Genomic DNA, 22,343 nt, shown 5'->3' on the forward strand with positions numbered 1-22,343 from the left:
GATTGAATCTTCCGGAGTTTCCCTACCGGAAGAAAAACTCTTGACCTGACTGTGTCTAGAATTAGACCCAGATATTCAAGCCTCTGGGTGGGAACCAGAAATGACTTTTGCTGGTTCACCAGCCACCCGAATTCCTGTAAAGAAATTATAGTAATCTCTATGTTTTGTAGCAAGGTCTGAGGAGACTCTGCATGAAGCAGAAGATCGTCTAAGTAACCAAGAATCGATATGCCTCTTTGGCGCAGTAGTGCCAACATTGGGGCCAACACCTTCGTGAAGACCCGAGGAGCCGTGGCGAGACCGAAAGGTAACGCCACAAACTGATAGTGGTTCTCTTCTACGGAAAAGCGTAGAAACCGCTGATGTCCTGCGAAAATGGGAATGTGAAGATATGCGTCCTTGATGTCTATGGACGCTAGGACATCCCCTGGATGCAGGGAGGCTGCTACTGTGCGAATGGACTCCATTCTGAATTTTCTTATGTTGACAAAAGAATTGAGTGCCCTTAAGTCCAGAATTGGACGCACTTTGCCCTCTTTCCTGGGTATTGTAAATAGGTTTGAATAAAACCCCTGAAAACGTTCTGTCCAAGGAACGTGGACTACCACTCCTTGTTGTAGTAAATCCGTGACTGCTCTCCGCAGATCTTCTAAACGATCCGGGGATAGTCGAATATTGGAAGGGAAGAATCACGCCGGTGGGAGAGACCAAAACTCGATCTTGTACCCTGACCTTATGACTTCGCAAACCCACTTGTCCGGGATTCTGGAAAGCCATGGATCCGGGAACCGGCGAAGACGTCCCCCCACCCCAGTTATGGGTGGGGGCGCACCTTCAGGCTTTGGACGATTTATCTTCAGGTCTGGAGGGGGCGGGCTTTTGCTTGCCCGACCAACGTCCCCTGAAGCCTCCTGAAGGAGCTTTGGAGGACTTAATTTTTTCACCCGCGGGACGAAAAAACCTCTTGTGAGCAGAAAAAGAAGGCCCTCGTTTTTGACGAGTTCCTTTACCTTTAACATTTTGCGGTAAAAAGGTGCTCTTTCCACCCGTGAGATCCTTAATGATCTCATCTAAGTTGGCTCCAAATAGACGCTCTCCTAAAAAGGGGATATTAGCCAATGCTTTTTTGGAACCTTGGTCGGCTAACCAACCTTTTAGCCACAGTGTACGCCTGAGAACCACCGCTGAGACTGATGCTCGCGCCAATAATGGAGTGGCGTCTAACGCCGCATCACATACAAACTGTAACCCCTGTATCATTTGTTCCAACAAATCTGATACCACCTGAGGGACCTCTTCTAAGTCCCGGCGTAACCACTTGGTCCATTCAGTTACAGCCTGCGAAACCAGACCAATAGCAATTATTGGTCTGAAAGCTGATCCAATCAAGGTAAACATGGTGCGAGACATAGCTTCTATCTTGCGATCCACTGGATCTTTAAAAGACGGAGCGTCTTCTAGAGGAATAACCGTGGCTTTATTCAATCTAGCAATTGGTGAATCCACCACAGGTGGTTCTGTCCATTTCTTAATGAGGGTTTCCTCAAACGGATAACGCCTGTTAATGCGTTTAGAAATAGTAGAAGTGCGTTTTGGCAGACTCCATTCTTCTTTGATTGGATTTCCAAAACATTTGGGCAATGGAAAAACCTTTGCCACTTTGATGCGTTTTTTAGTACCAAAAGGGATTTCAGTTTCAGCTATTTCCGACGGAATACCCTGTAATCTTAAGGTTTCTTGAACAGATACAATGAGTGCGTTTACCAACGCTTCCTCTTTGGCTATGGCTGATGCCGAAACATCCTCCTCACTGTCTGAAGAGACAGTACACGAGACACCAATCCCAGATGAAGTACCTGCAACTGCAGAAATAGGCTCAGAGTCTGAATCCGAGGTTTCAGATAATAAGGGGTTAGGCGGGGGTCGCTTTCTTGCGCCCTGTCCCTGACAAGCCACTTCCACCCGGGACACAAAAATTCAAGTTAGACTTACCGGTAACTTGTTTTCCAATAGTCTTTCAGGACAGCACCTTAGAGAGATGGCTCCTCCCTCTCCTCATCAGGAAACACCCCATCCACCAGATTTTAAAAGGAGGCTTCTCCCACCATTCATCAGTTTGTAGAAGAGTACCTCCGGCCCATGCTGGAACACAAACAGATATGGTTAATCACAGCAATACATTTTATACAATAGGGCGGGATCCTCCTGCTGTCCTGAAAGACTATTGGAAAACAAGTTAACGGTAAGTCTAACTTGAATTTTCCCTAAAACGTCTTTCAGGACAGCACCTTAGAGAGGATTATCGAGACTTACTCAATTTAGGGAGGGACCACAGCTTGCAGGACCTTTCTGCCAAAAGCCTGATCTTCAGCTGCCAAAAAGGTCCAACCTATAGTGTCTTGCAAATGTAAAGTAGCTTGACCACGTAGCCGCTTTGCAGATTTGATCTGGAGTGGCACCAGCTTTCTCTGCCCATGTAGTGGCTAACGCTCTAGTAGAGTGAGCTCTGATCCCCTGCGGGGGAGACAATTTCATTTGGGAGTAAGCCTCTGAAATAGCGGATCTGAGCCATCTGGCTATTGATCCTTTTGATGCCTGGCGACCTTTTTTGTTGCCAGAGAAAAGAACAAAAAGAGAGTTTGATGATCTAAACTCTTTAGTAACCTCCAAGTAGTATATAAGAACCCTTCTTACATCTAGGTAGTGAAAGCTTTCTTCCTTATCTCCTGATGGATTAGGACAGAAGGTAGGCAACACAATTTCTTGTGATCGGTTTCTCGTTGAAGCTACTTTTGGGAGAAACCCTGGATCCGTCTTGAGAATTATCCTATCTGGATATATGGACAAGAAAGGTTCGATAGCTGATAAAGCATGTAATTCACTGATTCTTCTTGCTGATGTTATTGCCACCAAGAAGACTGTCTTGAGGGTAAGGTTTTTTAGTGTAACGGTTTCTAGTGGTTCAAAAGGTTCCTTTGTGAAAGCCTGAAGGACCACCGACAAATCCCATTTGGGGAAGCTTCTGATAGGCACTGGTCTGGAGCGGGTAAGGGCCCTGAAGAATCTGATGATTAAAGATTCTGAAGAAATGGGCCTTTCCAAGAATACCCCCAGGGCTGTAACTTGTACCTTGAGGGTACTTACTGCCAAATCTTTTCCTGCGCCCTCCTGTAGGAACTCCAAAATTGAAGTAATACTGTCCAATTTTTGATCTTTCGATTCACACCAGGTATTATATGTCTTCCAAACTTTTGCATATATATTCCTTGTGACTTTTTTCCTACTGGAAAGTAGAGTAGCAATTAATGCGTCTGAAAATCCTTTCCTTTTCAGCAGTTGCTCCTCAGATACCAGGCGGTGAGCTTTAGCTTTTCCACTTCTGGATGATAAACTGGACCTTGAAACAGTAGGTCTTGACGAAGAGGGAGCTGAAAAGCAGGTTTTACTGATAGTTGAAGGACAGTCGAAAACCAAACCCTTTTGGGCCAATAAGGAGTGATCAGGATCACTGAGGCTCTTTCCATTTGGATTTTTCTCAACACCAATGGAATGAGCTGGAAGGGGGGGGAAGGCATACCCCAACCTGAACCTCCAGGGATGTGCCAGGGAATCTACTCCCAGAGAGTTGTCGTTTCTGTGGAGTGAGAAGTAAAGTGGAAGTTTTGCGTTTTCTTTCGTTGCAAACAGATCCACCTCTGGCTTTCCCCAAGCCTTGGTTATCAACATAAAGACTTCTGGGTTCAAGCTCCATTCTGCTTCTCGGATCTTCTGCCTGCTTAAATAATCCGCCACACTGTTTAGTGTACCTTTTAGGTGGATTGCTGACAAGGAAAGTAACTGCCTTTCCGCCCATTGCAGAATTTCCGTTGCCAAAAGCTGTAGGGTTTTGCTTCTTGTGCCCCCTTGCTTGTTTAGATATGCCACTGTAGTGGCGTTGTCTGAAAGGACTTGAACATGAGTCCCCTGAAGATTTTGAGAGAAGGCAGTTAGGGCTAGGCCGACTGCCTTTAATTCCTTCCAATTTGAGGATTTTCTTGTCTCGGTCTGAGACCAAACCCCCTGTGCCAGGTTTTGGTTCCAGTGGGCTCCCCACCCCCAACTGCTGGCATCCGTTGTTAACCTCTGGTCTGCCGGGAAGGACCAGGCCAAACCCTGAGACAAGGTTATCCGATTTCTCCACCACCAAAGGGACCTCTTGACCTTGGTGGGGATTTTTACCTTTAAGTCCAAAGTCTCTGGATTGTGATCCCAGATTCTGAGGAGGAAATATTGGAGTGGTCGAAAATGCAGCCTTGCCCATTGGACAGCTGGAATTGATGCAGTCAGGTTTCCAAGGACTGACATGATCTCTCTGATCGACCACCACTGATTTGTTTGTAGCCTTGCTACCAAATTCTGTATTTTTGACCTGTTTGTCTTCTGGTAGGAAGATTCTTTGTTCCACAGAGCATAACTGAAACCCTAGGAACTGAACCCGCTGAGCCGGTGTGAGATTCGATTTCTTGATGTTCACTATCCATCCCAGAGCTTCTAGATGACCTCTTGCCTTGTGCAGGTCCTCTTGAAGTTTTTCCTTTGACGGGGCAAAGAAAAGCAGGTCGTCCAGGTAAGGCACCACAGAGATTCCCTGAAGGCGGAGGGGAGCTAGACACTCTGCCATTACCTTCGTAAAAATACGAGGGGAGGATGATAGCCCGAAAGGGAGTGCTTTGAATTGGATATGGAGCATTTCCTTTCCCAGATTTACTGCCAACCTTAGGAATCTCTGTGAGCTAGGGGCAATAGGGATATGTAGGTAAGCATCCCTTAAGTCGATTGATGCCATGAAGCATCCTTTTGTTAACAGGGTTCTGACTGTAAGAATGGAGTCCATTCGAAACTTTTTGTACAGAACTGACCTGTTTAATGGTTTCAGATTCAGTATAAGACGAAAATCCCCCGATGGTTTCTTTATCAAAAATATGTGGGAATAAAATCCCTGATGTTGTTCCTCCACTGGAACTGGACAGACAACTCCCTGTCGCCTCAGGTCCTTTAACAGGTCCATCATAGCCAGGGCTTTTTCTGCATCTCTTGGGAGGTTTGTGACAAAGAACCTTTCGGGTGGCGTCTCTGAAAACTCTATGTTGTAGCCTTGGGACAGCATATCCAGAATGTATTGATTTTCTGTTATGGCTGCCCAATAGGGGAGGAATTCCCTCAATCTTCCTCCCACCGGCAATGTCTTGTCATTGTGTTTTGTTGGTTGACACAGGAGGATGGAAGAGAACACCTCCTTTCCCTTTGGGTTTTCCTCTAGACCCAGGGTGATGTAAACTGCCCTCAGGAGACCATCCACTTGCTCTAAGGATAGTTTGTATTTAGTGGGCCTGCTTTGTGCCCCTCCCTCCTCTTCTTCCTCTGAATCCTCCTTGGAATGTGAGGGGGAATTATCTCCTTGGGTGGAAGGAACCCCTTCTGTCCCCACCGAAGGAACCAATTGTGAACCCTGAGAGGACAGTGAGGCTGATGGCTGACTCAGGGCAGGGTCCTGTAGGGATGACCGAAAAGATTGGATGGTAGCATCCAATTCCTTCCTCACAGATGCGACTAAATCGCCACAAACTGCAGATGCTTCTTCCTTTACTAGTGCATCAATACATCCCTGGCAAAGTGTCTTTTTCCAACTTTCCGACAACTTTGCTTTGCATGAAGGACACTTTCTCTTGAAAACCGTTTCAGAGCTTTTAGCCTGGAAGATATGAATGGGAAAACATACACATGCTTCTTAAAAGTCAGCCTGATTCTCAGGGCCACCAAAGGTGCACAGAAAGACATTTAAAGGGAAGTCCCATGTGCCCTGACAGGCCCCCAGCCACCGGGGGGAAAGTAAAAGGGATGGAGAGAGACCCCACAGTAAGATAGGCCATATAAAGATACCCCTTACCTGGGCCTTACTGGTGCCTGTGCCTGTCCCACTCGCTGAAGAAGCTTCCATCGCTTGGCAGCGGTATCACCCGTGGCTTCGGTACCGGTTCCAGAGACCAAAGCGCACCTGCACTGGACCGGATCCAGAATAAGGCACCAGCTTGCTCCTCCCTTCTTCCTCTGCGTCCGGCGGAAATGACGCCATACGCCCCCTGCAGAACGCTGCCCTTTCCGGAACCTCACTTCCGGTCCGGACGAGCGTCACTCGATCCGGAGAAATGGCGGCAAATTTGAAAAAAAAAAAAGGCGGCGGAAACCTAAGAAAAATCGTTCCGCTCCTCCAAGATGCCTTCCCAGGGCTGTGCTCTGCGGGGTCTTGACTCAGCCTAGAGCACTGAAGAGGAAGAAGGAGCCCATGCACTGCAGTCGGTCGCGTGAATGGGAGAAGCAATCGTCTCCAAAAAAAAAGGGTAGGTGGACGTAGGAAGCCCGGTCTCTCAGGATAGCACCTTAAGAGCCCAGCTCCCCACAGAGGTGTTCCTCGGCCGGAGGAAACCCAAAAACTGATGAATGGTGGGAGAAGCCTCCTTTTAAAATCTGGTGGATGGGGTGTTTCCTGATGAGGAGAGGGAGGAGCCATCTCTCTAAGGTGCTGTCCTGAAAGACGTTTTAGGGAAAGTTTCCATAATAGCTGACAATGATTCAATCGTCAGTGGGGTGCTGGAGGATCCTGCAGACCCCTCGAGGGGATCCGGAGGAGATACATGAGTGGCAGGGTCCATGTTAACTCAGGACACCTCTGCCAGAAAAAACAAAAAAACTTTTTTTTTTTTTTTTTTTAAATCAAAAAAATACCTCTTTTTTTTTTTTATATGTCTCCCCCTAGCGCAATAGCGCCCCTCAGAGTACCTGCTTCTCAATCCCCACAGAGAGAGAGAGGGACCCCCAAGGCTCACCAACCGATGCAGTGAAGTTTTAAACCGACTGCAGTCAGCGTCTGTCTTTTACAGACTGGAAGGAGCTGTTGCTTTTTCCCGGGTAGAAGGACATGGCTCCGCCCCCCGTGTACGCCTTCTGGCGTTCCCAGCTCTCCACGAGGTAGCTGGGCTCATGAAACATGGCCGCCCCCATACAAGAGACATTAGACTCCAAAAACATGGCGGCCGGCGTGACCTGAGGACATACATGCACCTGGTCTACGGCAAAATGGCGGCGGACCGCCGAAATCATTTTTCCCAGCACATCCACCTGCATCTCTGCTACGTGGCGATATATTGATCTACAGGAGATACACTACAAATAAGGTAGGATTATACCTCCTATGTCTGCTGTAATGTTACAGTCTGCTGGGTAGAGTGTTAGCTCTCAAACCAAGTCCACTTCCCACAAACACATACTGTATTTACAAGGGGGACTTTTTAGTGTCAGATATATACTGACCATGTATGGAGGGGCCCATAATTCATACTGCCTCATAACGAGGAAAGAAAAAAGGGAACGTTTACTCACCATACCGAACCGACAGGCACCCTCTCTTCACAATACCCTCTCCACCGGGGTGGGGGGTTGTGGACCACTCCGGACGCCTCGACTCTCTGGTTCCTGGCGTCCAAGCGAGACTTAACTCGCAAGGTCAGTCCCTCCACTGGGACTCTGTCGCGGCCGACCCAGCGCGGAGCTCTGGTCTGCACGCGCTCGTAGGCAGAAACCGGGGTGACCACTGGATCTCAACACCCAGCCCGTCGCCCGGCCCCGCATACTTACTTGAATGTGTCGCGGCCGACCAAGTGCAATGCAATGGTCTGCGCGCGCTCGTAGGCCGGCTGGGGTGACCACTAGTGACGCCCAGTCCGGCGTATTTGCTTGAAGATCTCACAGGAAAAAAGTACTGGAGAAAAACTGCCTAAAAAATCTTTTTTTTTTTTTTTTTTTTTTTTAAGAAAAATCTTGCCAGGACCAAAAAGATCCCAGCAAGGAACTTAGGTCCTTACTCCTGACTAGACAGAAAAAAACTGATTCCCTGTAGCAGAGAGAGGGAGGATATACCCTCAGGGACTGCCCCTAAGGTGGAGCCAGAACGTTTTGTCTTTCTGCCTAGTCCTACTACTGCGGAGACAACATAACCCAGCTCTTGAGAATCAAGAAGACTACGTCTGTCAATGAGCGATAGAGAAAGGCCTTGATGGCAAGGTTTGTCTTTTTGCTGATGACACAAAGATATGTAACAGGGTTGATGTTCCTGGAGGGAAACGCCAAATGGAAAAGGATTTAGGAAAACTAGAAGAATGGTCAGAACTCTGGCAATTGAAATTTAATGTGGATAAGTGCAAGATAATGCACCTGGGGCGTAAAAACCCAAGGGCAGAATATAGAATATTTGACACAGTCCTGACCTCAGTATCTGAGGAAAGGGATTTAGGAGTAATTATTTCAGAAGACTTAAAGGTGGGAAGACAATGTAATAGAGCAGCACGAAATGCCAGCAGAATGCTTGGGTGTATAGGGAGAGGTATAAGCAGTAGAAAGAGAGAAGTGCTTATGCCGCTGTACAGAACACTGGTGAGACCTCACTTGGAGTATTGTGCGCAGTACTGGAGGCCATATCTCCAGAAGGATATAGATACTCTAGAGAGAGTTCAGAGAAGAGCTACTAAACTAGTACATGGATTGCAGGAAAAAACTTACCAGGAAAAGTTAAAAGGACCTTAACATGTATAGCTTGGAAGAAAGAAGAGACAGAGGGGATATGATAGAAACTTTTAAATACATAAAGGGAATCAACTCGGTAAAGGAGGAGAGCATATTTAAAAGAAGAAAAACTACCACAAGAGGACACAGTTTTAAATTGGAGGGGCAAAGGTTTAAAATTAATATGAGGAAGTATTACTTTACTGAGAGAGTAGTGGATGCATGGAATAACCTTCCTGCAGAAGTGGTAGCTGCAAATACAGTGAAGGAGTTTAAGCATGCATGGGATAGGCATAAGGCTATCCTTCATATAAGATGGGGCCAGGGACTATTCATAGGATTCAGATATATTGGGCATACTAGATGGGCCAAATGGTTCTCAACTGCCGACACATTCTATGTTTCTATGTTTTAGAAGTAAACCTGCATATAAAAAAAAAAAAAAAAAAGGCACACAATTCTTATTGAAGTGTATAGCTTGGTGGCAAGGTCTCTGAAGCCTGCCACCTTTCTGCTATGACAGGAAAAGAAAATTAGTGAACAGCACCATACACTCACCTGAGGGGAAAGGATGCACTTAGAGTGGAGATTCCAATTCTTACAAATGCAAACTCCAGAATGTGACCTGCTTGAATGAACTAATACCCAAAACAAAATACATCTAAATCACAGCAGTTTTATTTCGACAAGTCTGTTGTCAGATAAAATAGATTTGTTTAATAGAGCAGCATGGCGCTTTGTAACGATTTTAGAGACTGGAGGGCATCACAGTAGCAAGATCAGTATGACATGAATCTGGCAATAAATATAACAAATAAACCTCATGGAGCTGTGACTTACAGAAAAAAAAAAGATTATTCCTGAAGCAAAAAAAAAAAAAAAATTGAACAGATAATTTATTGACTAGTAAAAATGATGGTGAACATAGTTTTAAGTGCTGCAGTTTGTACGCAATACATCAGCATTGTTAATCATTCCACGAATGACAGTCTATGTAAAATGTCAAAAAGTATCCAATGTCTTATTACTGAAGCTCTTTCATGCGGTTGAGAGCACTGCCAGCCTGGAACCACTCAATCTGTGTTTCATTGAAGGTGTGATTTAGGGAGATTGTCTCTTGGCTACCATTCTGATGGGTGATAATGCATTTGACAGGCTGCGGAAAGAGGGGGGAAAAAAAAAAATTATAATTGGCAAAAAATACACTGGAAACAAAATGCTAGTGACAAAATCACAGATCTCAGAAAACAAGTGTTTCTATATACTGCCAAGGTACTCCCTGTACAGAATGAAATTTACTAGGTAGTACTCCTAGACCTATCTTCATATCATATGAAGTATACCAAAACAATCCTATGAACCTTTTAAGTGTATACAGTAGATTTCTATAGCTACACTAAATTCTACCACAGGTAAAAATGCCAATGTCTACTTTTGTATGTACTGGGGAAAGATTGAACCGGTAAAGGTTTTTATGGCTGTCTGCATCCCCATTGTAGAGATCTCTATCGCTATTTGTTGTGCATTGCCATGCCCATGCTGGTATATTAACCCTATTTGTCTGGGTGACCACATCTCCACTTTAGGCATTCCCCAGACTATTCTTGCACATGTTGACTGACTGTTAGAAGCATGTGGACTCCATAAAGAATCATTTTACCAAAGTCTTGATATTTTTCCTCTGAATTAGACTAGGATTAGGTTACCAACTTTTATAGTGATATTGCCCACTGGGAGTCATACAAATTCTTCCAATTCACCACTTTATTAAAGAAGTTCACCTTTTTCATTCACAGTACAAAAATTGACAGCCTTTGTGGTTGTCAGCTTGTAGTTCCCAATGAACTACCAGGGTACTGTTGAGTGCTCTAGGTAGTTAATTGATGCTTCCTGTCGGTGCAACTGCCTGCCTGTATGAGGTACGAGCAAGCAGTTACACACTGACAACAGTCTACAAGAGCCCTGCATTGCACCAGTGATCTGCTGAAATGTATGCAGAGGTGTGGTGCTCTCCTGCACATAATGTGACAGAACTGTATCTGAATGTGGAGGAAAAAAAAGAATAATGAAGCTATCCAAGGTTTTCATCAAGATTGTCACATACAAAAGACAACATTACTGATGCAGTCATTAGGTGTTGAAGGCAAAGCTTTGTGAAGATTACCTTCCCTGGTGCCAGGTCCTTTAATCCAGCAAGTGTAATCTTGTCCTCGGGGTGAATCTTCTCATAGTCAGCTGGGTCAGCAAAGGTGAGAGGCAGAAGCCCCTGTTTCTTTAAGTTGGTTTCTAGATGCACAAAAAAAGTTAGCTTTATTGTTAATAGGGTAATCTATCCCAACACCTCTTCCCACATGTGAAAACCAAGAAGTATGCATCACGTACGTAAACTTTTACATCACCATGACATGTGAAAGGTGGTGTTCATTTTATGTATTCTTCTCAAACATCTTCAATATATATTTTTTTTTTTATTGTAATTTTTATTAAAGGTTTAAATTTCACTTCAGATAGTTCATCTGGGCCAAGCTGAACACAAGCCTTCTTTGTGTGGGCTGGGATGGAGGAGCAGGCAGATGAAGTCACAATTTTTCACATTGGCCAATTAGAGTAGACTTGCATTTATTATATAAAAAAAAAAAAATAAAAAAACGGCAAGTAGCACTAGTTTGTAAGCCTTATCCAAATACCTTAAGTGAATATACACACTACTTGTATGTGCAACAATCTATATGACAATAGGAGGTCAGAAGTGACAATGGCTGTTAAAACAAAAAAAAAAAAAAAACAAAAAAAAAAAAAAAAACCACACATCAAACCCTGTAACACAATGATCTCACATGCAAAAATGTAACAAAGTGCAAATGCTGCTAACACATACAGTGCAATTATAGCTAAAAATGCAAAATACTACAATAAGTGCAAGTCCAGTACTGTAGAAGAAAAAGTGCACTGTGTTAGTCCACTCAGAAAAAAATCCACAAGCGCTCCAGAGAAAGGTATCCCAGAAAGTCCAAAGCTAAACTAATCTTCTTAGCGTGTGTTTGAATCACTAAAAGGTGACACCCGAAATGATCCTTCACCATCCACACTGACTCAGGTAACAGCTAGTCAAATTATAAACCAGCAACTGTGCTTTCATAACGGTATTCAAAGAGGGTACTGGTTCCCAATATCATCTCATATCATCAAAAACCTCTCATGCAGGTCACAGCCACACATACGAGACAGAGGGAGGAAGGCTTGCATAGCACAATAAAATTTTAAAACCGGATTTATAAGAATATAGATCCACTCTCATGTATCAAGTACCCCCCGACACAAAGGTATTAACGTCATTTGGCGTTACCGATGGTTTCCGGCTGTTAACCACAAGCTACGATTACGATCCAAGCATGAGCGGTGACGTCAGTGTCCTAGACCACTGCAAACGGTTGAATCGTACTCGCGGCTTGTGGTTAAATGCTGGAGACATATCTCCCCGACACCTTAGTGTCGGGGAGATACTTGATACAGGTCAGTGAATCTATATTCTTTTAAATAAAGCCGGTTTTAAAACATCATCACGCTATGAAAGCCTTCCTCTCTCTTGCTTGTATGTGTGGCCGTGACCTGCATGAGAGGTTTTTGATTGAGCGAGACAAATATTGGGATCCAGTACCTTGGAGGAGATTACCTCTTTGGAAATCATGATGAAAAGCGCAGTAGCTGGTTTATAATTTGACCAGCCATTATGTCTGGTGGGTCATAGTGTGGACGGTGAAGGATTACATCGGGTGTCACGTTTAGTGATTCAAACACTAAGAAGATTAGTTCAGCGTTAAGTTGCATTGGACTTTCTGGGATACCTTTCTCTGGATCATTTGTGGATTTTTTTTCTTGAGTGGACTAATACATTGCACTTTCTCATACAGCACTGGACTTGCACTCGTATTTTGTACAAGACTTTTCCTAATCCTAGAGAAGCACTCAGTCCAACTCTCTTAATTCTGTCAGCAGGCGGGAAGTTGCCTGTACTGTTGCTGAAACAAAGCACCACTTTTAACCAATGATACTATAGTTCATTAGAGCACACACAGTGTGAGTTCTGTAACAGCTGGCTAGCTTGGTGCAAAGTGGAATTATACCTGGAATTCTAATTTAAACAGCTCTCTTTAATTGGTTATGCAGAGGTCTGCACTAGCCTCAACATATAGCACAGAGCTTAGTTAAAAAAAAGTTTGTCAATTATGAAAGTTTGACGACACTTGTCACCAAAACATATACTCTTGGATCACTGCAAGGTCCCCTTCACATTGAAATTGCTCTCCGTTTTTCATCCGTCAACAGACGGATGAAAAATGGACAGATGGAACCCCCAATGGACAAAACAGATGTAAAACAGAGGAGCCTGTGTCCTGTAGTTTATTACAAGATAAGGAATTTACAGCAAGTCCAAAAAAATCCCATTACCTTAATAGTACAGTACAAGTATTCAAAGACCAGCAAACATTTCCAAGCAATCAACTGAGAAGTGAAGACCCCCACAACCACCAAACACCAGCATAGCAAATAGAACTGCCATCAGGCCCACAAGAAAGGCAAATGAAACACCTAACAGATGTGATTTACAACGGGATGGCAACCTTACAAAAGTGAGGTTTTCCAGTGAAATGTCTAATTGGTTGGGGGAAGGGGGTCTCTGGGATCCTAACCTGGCACACAGTGTTCTCAAAGTGAGACAGGAGGTAGAATTGAGGGATTTACAGTATATTAGCACCTCTATGAAGAAAAGTGTTGATTACAGATTGTGTGGCAAGATTTCGGAGACAGAATTGAGAAGGCAGAAATCTGTCCCTTAAAGGTACATAGCGCCACATGCTGGTCAAACCAGACTGAAGAAAGGCCAAAATAGGAAGTTAAGTCCCATGGAACAATCTTATGTCCTTGCACTAGGCAAAGTGAGCCTCCCATATGCGATGGAGAACGCAAATGGATGCAAATGCGAATGGTAAATTAGGAATAACAGTCAAAAATATCCCTATCCTTTAGGACCTGGATTTCAACAGCTATGCTGATAAATCCAACTGAGAAACTGAGGCCTTGGGCTAGTAAGTCTGTTCTGTTTGGAAGAGACCTAGGCTCATTTGCCAGAAGTCCAAGTATGCCTGTGTACCACATTCTTCTGGGCCAAATTGGCACATGAGAATCATTGGAACCCTTTCCTTCTCTTGTAGCAGTCATGAGGACTTTCATTTGAGAGAAGGCACCAACCAGCTTGAATTGAGTCCAAGGAATAACCAGAGCATAGACTACAAAGACTACAGGACCTTTGGTCTTTGTCACAAATTTGTTCAGCTTATTGAACCTGGAGGCCAGGTTGTTCATATCTCATAGTCCCCATACTTGACAGAAATTTTGACCACTGGAAGCAGAAACCGCTTTTCCCCAGGTTATGTATTGACTGCATAGCAAGTCCACATCAGGGATGTGAAGATGCAGAGAACTGAAATGCAAATCTATGTCCATGCGTTTATCAGACTTGTTTCTTTTAGGGCACCTTGATTGCTGTAGCATTGTCTGACAGCACCTTGACTGGGTGACCTTGATAAACTGAGGTCCAGTGTTGCAGCGATATACCAATGAGAATGCTTGTGCAGGGGATCTGGTCCCTACATTTTACTGCAGTTTGGGGTTGTAAGCTCCTACCCAGTCTGTAAGGCAAGCATCCATTGTCACCACTTTCCAAGGCATGTGAAGGAAAAATTTTACCCAATTCCCGGGCAGGATTGAAGACCCATCATGTCATGTTCATCACAGAAGTGCTTTGTCTGGCTAGACTGAAGCGTAAGGAGGTCCAATAAGATCTGCTTGTTCTAGGTCATTCGTATGTTGAAGAGGTCTTGAGTGAAACTAGGCATAAAGGAGTTGCCTTGAAGGAGGCCATCGTCAACCACAGAACCCTCATGCAGAAAGGAACTAAGGGGTGTTTTAACCTGAAGAGCCTAATGTGGAACCTTAGGGAAGCAACTTTCTCCTGGAGGGGGAAAAAAATTAAGAAAAAAAAAAAATCCTGGCTTGTGCAGTGTCCAAGATTAAACACAGGTACTCCAGACTGTGTAAGGGCTGGAGAACAGACTTTGGAAAGCTGATTATTCAGCCAAAGGTTTGAAGGAGCTGAATCATCCTATGAACATTGGCCGACAAGGTTGTGGCTGAGAAGTCCTTCCGTAGGCCATCCTGGTAACCTGTGACATTAATGCCCAGGGTTCAATGAAAAGCAAGAAGCAGTGCAAGCATATTTGTGAACACTCTGGGTGCAGAAAATAGCTGGAGCTGCAAATTGGAAGCATTGGTCTGCCACAGCAAAACACAGAAAGAGTTTAGGCGAGGGAAAGATGGGAATGTGAAGATAGATAGCTTGTATTTCTGATGTCCAAAAGCCCCCTGGTCTGAGAAAAGCAATGAAATGGATTCCACGCAGAATTTTGGTACATCAAAGAAATCTTTTTTAGAGATGTGAAACCTAGTATTGGGCAGACACTTCCATTTGGTTTTGGGAGTGTAGATTTGAATAAAAAACTGGATTTTTGTAAGAACTTACCGTAAAATCCTTCTCTGAAGTCCATTGACAGACACAGCTATTATGCTTCTTCACTATTGGGTTATGCGCCATCTACAGGAGTAGACTAGGCAGTGAGAGTTTTCACTCAACACGCCTATAGTGGCTGTCCCTCACGACATAACCCCAGACACACTGTGCTCTCGTATCAGTTTCGTAGCAAGCAGTAAAAAGAAGACCCAACCATCCCCAAAATAGGGGGGTGGGTGCTGCGTCTGTCAATGGACTTCAGAAAAAAGGATTTTACAGTAGATTCTTACAAAAATCCAGTTCTCTAGTGTCCATTGACAAACGCTACTCTTATGCTTCTTCACTATTGGGACGTCCCAAAGCAGTATAGGCATGAGTGGGTGGAAAGAACGCAACCAAAACTAACGTATTTCCAAGGCTAAAATCGTAGCCAACTGGGTAACAAAAAGCTCAACCAGTACCAACAGGCGCTTGCCCCCCCAAAAAAAAAAATTCAATCCCTTAAAAGAGAAAAAAACCAAGACTCTTGCGGCCAAAGGAGGCATCCAAGGATGCCAATAAATCTACTTTGTAGAATTTTGTAAAAGTATATACGGACGACCAAGTCGTCGCTTTTACACACTTGAGTAACAGATGCCTGATGGTAAAAAGCCCAACAGGCACCCAGCGCTCTAGAAGAATGCGCCTTCACAGGGAAAGGAGGAACCTGACCCTGCAATGAATAGGCCTGAACAACTGTCTACCTAATCCATTTTGACATGGTCGCAGCAGACACAGCTGAACCCTTATGAGATCCCTCAGTAAGGACAAACCGAGAATCAGATGTCCTAAAAGGCCGTGTGGCCAACAGGTAAACCCTGATCGCCTGAACCACATCCAGAGAATGTAAGGCAAATTCCTTGGAAGGCTGAGGCTTAGGACAGAGCGAAGGTAAAGCAATATCTTAGTTGAGGTGGAAAGCAGACACCACCTTAGGAAGGAAAGATTGATTAGGTCGGAGAACCACTATTGCTATGAGCGTCCAAATAAGGCGAACGACAGGAAAGCGCCGCAAACCTTGACACTCTGCGGGCATAAGGTATAGCCACCAGAAAGGCGACCTGAGACCACAAAGGCAGAGATATGTCCCTAATATTTTCAAAAGGAGGCTTTTGAAGAGCAGACAAAACCAAATTCAGATCCCACGGAGGCAAAGGGGATCTTCTTGGAGTTGCCAGATGACGCACCCCTTGAATAAAGGTGCGGATCAATAGTCGCCAACGGGAGTTGGAAGTAAATGGCTAAGGCCGACACTTGTCCTTTAATCGTGCCTAAAGCCAAACGTTGCTCAACTCCTTTCTGCAAGAAAGTCAAGACCCTCGAAACCGAAAACGAGCGAGGATGCAATTTTTGAGATTCACACCAGGCAATATACATCTTTCAAGTACGATGATAAATCTTCCTGGAAGTCACTTTTCTAGCCATCAACACGGTAGGAATCACAGAATCAGAGAGACCTCTGTCTTCTGAACACCTGGCCTAAAGGCAGCGACCATAAAGCAGGATGGAAGATCGGCCCTTGAGACAGCAGATCCTCTCTCAGAGGCAGCCGCCAAGGAGGCTCGACGACCATCTTTACCAGGTCTGCGTATCAAGACAGGCGAGGCCAGTCTGGGTCTACCAGAATCACTAGCAGCTTTTCCCCCGCCAACCTGCGGAGGGACCTCGACAACAGCTGTATTGGATGAAAGGCATAAATCAGCCGATATTGGCTCCAGAGCACCGCCAAAGCATCTATGGCGTGGGCCAGAGGGTCACGAGCCCTGGCCACAAACAACTAACTTTTTGTTCAGACGAGACACAAACAGATCCACCTCCAGAGTTCCCCATCGAGCACACAAGAAGAAAAATCTCTGGATGCAGGGACCATTCCCCCTGATCCAGAACCTGACGAATCTGCCTGCCAGTTCTCCACACCAGGAATGTGAACTGCGGAGAGAGCCGCAACATGTTCCTCGGCCCAAGTCAGAATCTCGGCCACCTCCCTGGCCGCCCGGATACTCTTGGTGCCCTCTTGCTGATTGATGTAAGCCACAGTCGTGGCATTGTAGGATTGTACCCGAACTGGAAAACCGTACAGCCGAGTTGTCCAGTGGAGCAGGCAGAGCTTGATCGCCCTGAGCTCCAGGACATTTATCGGTAAAGAGGATTTCTCAGTTGACCAGCTTCCCAGGGCACAGAGATTGTCCAGCACTCCACCCCAGCCTGACAGACTGGCATCTGTGGTGACCACTGTCCACAACAGTGGTAGAAAAGACCTGCCCTGGCTCAGAGCAGGCGACAGAAGTCACTACGAGAGCTCTGGCCTCGTAAAACAAACGGCTTAGACATTCTGTCCAAGGACTGCAGATCCTTGTTCCACTTGACAAGAATCTTTTTGTAGAGGTCTTGTATGAAATTGTGCAAATGGGACCGCCTCGAAGGTTGACACCATCAGCCCCAGAGACCTCATTCAAGTCCGCAGGGAGGAGAGGAGGGAGGAGAGATCGGTGTTCATCAGCAACCTGATCTCGCTCTGGAAAGTCTGACGTTTTTCCCCAGGGAGAAAGACCCTCACCAGAGGAGTCCAAAATCATACCCAGGTAATTCAAGCGCACTGACGGGGTCAAATGTCAAGATAACCTCTTTAAACCCCCCCCCCCAGGCGTCAGACACAGACTATAGCGCCCCCCCAGCGGGAGCAGGGAGGGTAGGCCCTGTCCCAATAGGCCTGGGGGATCTTCCAGAGAACAAAGCCCTGTTATCCTCAGGAGTGGGCCCACATCTCCCCCTCAGAGGTCTGCTTCAGGGACACGAGGGGGGGGGGGGCTGCATCGCTCACCATACCATGAACTGGGTGGGCTCCGCTCTGAAACAGCTCCCCTCCCAACCTGGGTGGGGGTGCTGCCAGCCAAAAGAGGTACTGCTGCGACTCAGGGCATTCCAGGTCGATGCGTCCCGACGAGGCATCCGCTCACAGGCTCATCCCCATCCACCGTGGCTCCATCATGGCGAGGCCTGGGCGGACCACAACCTGCTCATGCTCGTTGGCCAGGCTAGGAGACGGTAAGGATCTAGATTATACAGTGCGAAACCGCAGCCGGCTGTCGTTTGTAGTTCACCAGGAGGATCCCCCTGACACTAGCTAGCGATAGTGAGTAAAGAGAAATAAACAAACATTCTTTAAAGAATATAAAAACGGAGACCAAAGTCCCAGCAGGAAACCTAGGTCCTACTCCTTCACTGATATGAGAGCACAGTGTGTCTGGGGTTATGTTGTGAGGGACAGCCCCTACAGGCGTGTCAAGTGAAAACTTTTCACTGCCTAGTCTACTCCTGTAGATGGCGCATAACCCAATAGCGTCTGTCAGTGGACGATAGAGAAACCTTGAAATAATTCTACAGGAACGGGTACAGGCACTCCTTGTACCCAAAGTTGTTGTAAGGTCGTCATTAAATCTGTCTTTTTGGTGTGAAGCTGGCAGATTAGGGCAAAAGACAAGGGAGGGGGCAGCGATAGAAACTATTTTGTACCCCTTTAAAATGGCAGGTTTGAACACCAACAGATGTCCTCCTACTCTGAGTGCAGGTGCCCAATCATTGAGAGGGTAGCCTCTGGGCTGTTTTTTTTTTTATTTGATTTGAAAGTGCATGGCTGGCGTGAAAGGAGGTGTTAAGCTTTGTTTTGGAATTTATACTCGGGAAGAGTGAAAAAGGTCCCCTTCTCCGAGTAAAAGTAGTAGTCGTAGAAGTCTTAGGCTTCTTATGGGGTAGAAGTACCTTTTCCCTCTGTGACTTTAATGGTTTATCAAGGAGATTCCCCAAAACAGTTGTTCACCATTGAAAGGCATGCATAGAGGACACTTTTTTGCAGGTGGGTTCAGCAGACCTAGATTTTAAAAACAAAATCCTGCAAATACGTAGAGAGATCAGGAACATTCTAGAGACTTGGAGAACTACATTCTCTAAAGCAGGGGTGGGGGGGGAACATGCAGCCCGCAAAATCATTTGGTCCGGCACACCATGGCACTACAGGCAGCAGCACTATTCATTTATGTGGAGGAGGACATTGGAGGCATGCAGTGTCACGTGCTCCGCCTTCACCAGACATCCCAAGTCTCCCGCGAGGTGCGGTAGTCTCCCGCATGCGGCCTGCGGCTCCCTGACACCCGCAAGTGCTGCACGATATCTCAGCTGTCAGAGCGGAGCCAATGCTTCCTGTATAGTTTCGACTCAGTCTCCTCACAGGTGGAGTGCATTTGATATCACTCCGCCTGTGACTCAGACTGTCAGGACTGACCGAGAGAGGAATCATCGGCTCTGCTCCTCACACTCTCGCTCTGTTGAGGTCATCACATGTCTCGTGCCAGCAATACCAGCCAGCAGTAGCCACAGAAGTACCAGCCAGCAGTGAGTACTACCCACAGCAGTCCAAGCCAGCAAAGAGTCGACTGCGCTCCAGACTGACTGACGCAAAGCTGGAAAACCAGTTGAGAATAGCAACATCATTAATACCAGCTAACATCACACACCTCACCAATGAGAAGCAGTTCCAGCCATCAAATTAGGGGTGAGTTAATTAAATGTTTGACCAAATATAACAGGCTAATTTTTTGGTTGATAATTTTGTACGCCCCCGAATTATGGTATAAATATCCAAATGGCCCTTGGCAGGAAAAAAAAAAAAAAAAAAAAAAAAAAAAGAAGAAGGTTCCCCACTCCTGCTCTAAAATATATAAAAAAAAAAATAATATTGATTATGGCATCAGCTGCAGCTATTTTTTTTTTTTTTTTAAGAAAAAAGGAGTGGGGTCCTCAAATACAGGTTCCTAGTCTGTACATTTGTTGTGTTCAGTTAGAAAAAGTCTAGCAAATAGACACTTCTGCAATAGCTAGCCGCAGGGCAGGACCTTAAAGGGCAAAAAACAGCCTTTAAAAGTTTCCAGATGCCCATCAACAGAATCCTTAAAGAGGGAACATTCTCAACAGGAACGGTAAGGTGCTGGAGAACTGGAATCGCAGGATTCACAACCGGAACAGCCCATTTTTTTTCCATATGATAAATCTCAGCAAAAAGGCTTAGAAGTGAAATTACCTCTCAAGGTTGAGCTAGTCCTCAAAGTGCACAATCTAAGTGTATGTAAAAGTCTTTTGACTAGCCAGTTTAAGTGCTTATACGAGCTAGCACCTGCCTAGCACCGTATCACTAGTGTGACGACAGTAGAGAATTTGGCACAAACTTAGCTTGTACCTGAAAATGCAGGGGAAGGAAAACACAGACATCTTTGAAACAAAATTAGGGTCCTAATACTTTCCTGTAATATCCTCAAGTAAAATGAGGTTCCATTTCTAAATCCTTAACAGGGTCAGAGGCAATAGAGGTCATTGAGCAGTTTTGGCCTCTGGAAACAGGATTCAAGAAGCGCCAGAAGTATTCCAAAGAACTCAGTCAGACAAAGGCAAAGAAAGGGAACCAGTGTCAATTCTAGGACTATTTTTTATGACAAGAGAACAGCTAATACCTTGACAGAAATTTGAGTTTCCTGTAGTCCAACAGAACACATGCTATTTGGCCCAGCTTCCTTGCGTCTTATCTGTTATTGCAAAGAGAGGTCTGGTGGGATGGTCACAGAATGGAGCGTGGAACGGTTAGGATTTGCATGTCCATACACAGAAGCCACTATAACCCAGGCATTGACCATGTGCAGCAAAGTGCAGAGTGCGTTTTTGGTGAGAAATAAAAAGACCAGAATGCATTATCCGACAAGAGTGATGCAGGTACATCATGTTCAATCCTCCGATAGGATGACACAATCTGCCAAATTTAAACAGTTCACGCCAAGAAAAATTAAGACATAAAAACAGCAGGGGTAGGCAAAAAAGGAATAACTCCCAATTGGGTTTATAAAAGCTAGGAACAGGAAACCCTGTCTAATGCTGGCCATACACTATACGAAAAATCGGCCGAAATTCCGTCATTTGGACAGTTTGTTTTTTTGGCTCAAAAACGTCACAACCGATTACTGATTTGTGCCCATTAACTGGCCAAAAAATGAAGGACAAGTTTTGAAAAGACCTCCTCTGTAACCCTAAACCGATAAAATTTTTTAAAGGGCCGTCTATGGAGATTTTTTAAATACCGTAGTTTGTCGCCATTCCACAAGTGTGCCCAATTTTAAACCGTAACATATTAGGTATCTATTTACTCGTCGTGACATCTTTCACAATACACAAAATAATTTGGCTAACTTTACTGTTTTTTTTTTTTTCTTTAAATGCAGTGAAATTTATTTATTTTTAAATTGCATTTGAAAAGACCGATGCGCAAATACCCCACGACAAAAAATATTGCAACAACCACCATTTTATTGCAACAACCACCATTTTATTCGCCAGTCTTTGCTAAAAAAAAAATATATATATATATATATATATATATATATATATATATATATATATATATATATATATATATATATATATATATATATATATATATATATATATATATATATATATATATATATATAGTAATTTTCTAGCAAAAAATACGGATTTTAATTTAACGTGTCAGAAATAGGCTTGGCCCTAAGTGGGTGCGTTTCTCATCCAGTTTGCACTAGGTATATGTGAAAAACAGAAAATCAGATGTCCATTGAACAATTTATCGGTCAATACATGATGGCACTATCGTTTGCTCTCACAGCCGAGTGTTCATTTTTTGAAAAGGAGTTTGAATGATTTTTGTATAGTGTATGGCCAGCATTAATCATGATGCTGACCCTATTAAGGGTCCAGGATTTTCCTGTCACAGTGGGCTTCTCTTCCAAGGCAGTCTTCAGGGTAAAACCTAGAACACGTAGAAATGAACCATGGCTCGAGACCTGGATAAGGGCATACTGATCCCATGGAGCCAACCAGAGCATGTGGTGCTTCCACAAGAGGATCCCTGTGCCTGGAGTCACAAAATGTCAAATTTGTTGTCAAGTCTGGAGGTCCAGATTCAGCATACTTACATGGTAGAGTATAGGGGATTACTCCCCTAGGTCAGGTCCTGGTGAGGTTGGCTGAGAAATCAGTTTCTACCTCATCCACCATGTCCAAGGTGTCAGCAATTGACAAATTTCTGCCTAGTACAGGATCCAAACTACTGCAGCAGTGC

General features: G+C 44.8%; 1 protein-coding gene across 1 annotated transcript in view; it reads right to left on the minus strand.

Annotated features, from left to right (window-relative positions):
• Nucleotides 1–9,479: 9,479 nt before the first annotated feature.
• Nucleotides 9,480–22,343, minus strand: part of ACO2 (aconitase 2) — a 74,675-nt gene continuing 61,811 nt past the window's right edge. Inside the window, exons 16-17 of the mRNA XM_082264740.1 lie at nucleotides 10,760–10,881; nucleotides 9,480–9,751 (exon numbers count right to left, since the gene is read on the minus strand). Of these exons, the coding sequence (XP_082120866.1) occupies nucleotides 9,620–9,751; nucleotides 10,760–10,881 (254 nt within the window). The 3' untranslated portion in view covers nucleotides 9,480–9,619. The remainder of the gene's footprint in view (nucleotides 9,752–10,759; nucleotides 10,882–22,343) is intronic.

Source organism: Pelophylax lessonae (assembly GCF_965119305.1).
Source record: "Pelophylax lessonae genome assembly, chromosome: 8".
Taxonomy (NCBI): Eukaryota; Metazoa; Chordata; class Amphibia; order Anura; family Ranidae; genus Pelophylax; species Pelophylax lessonae.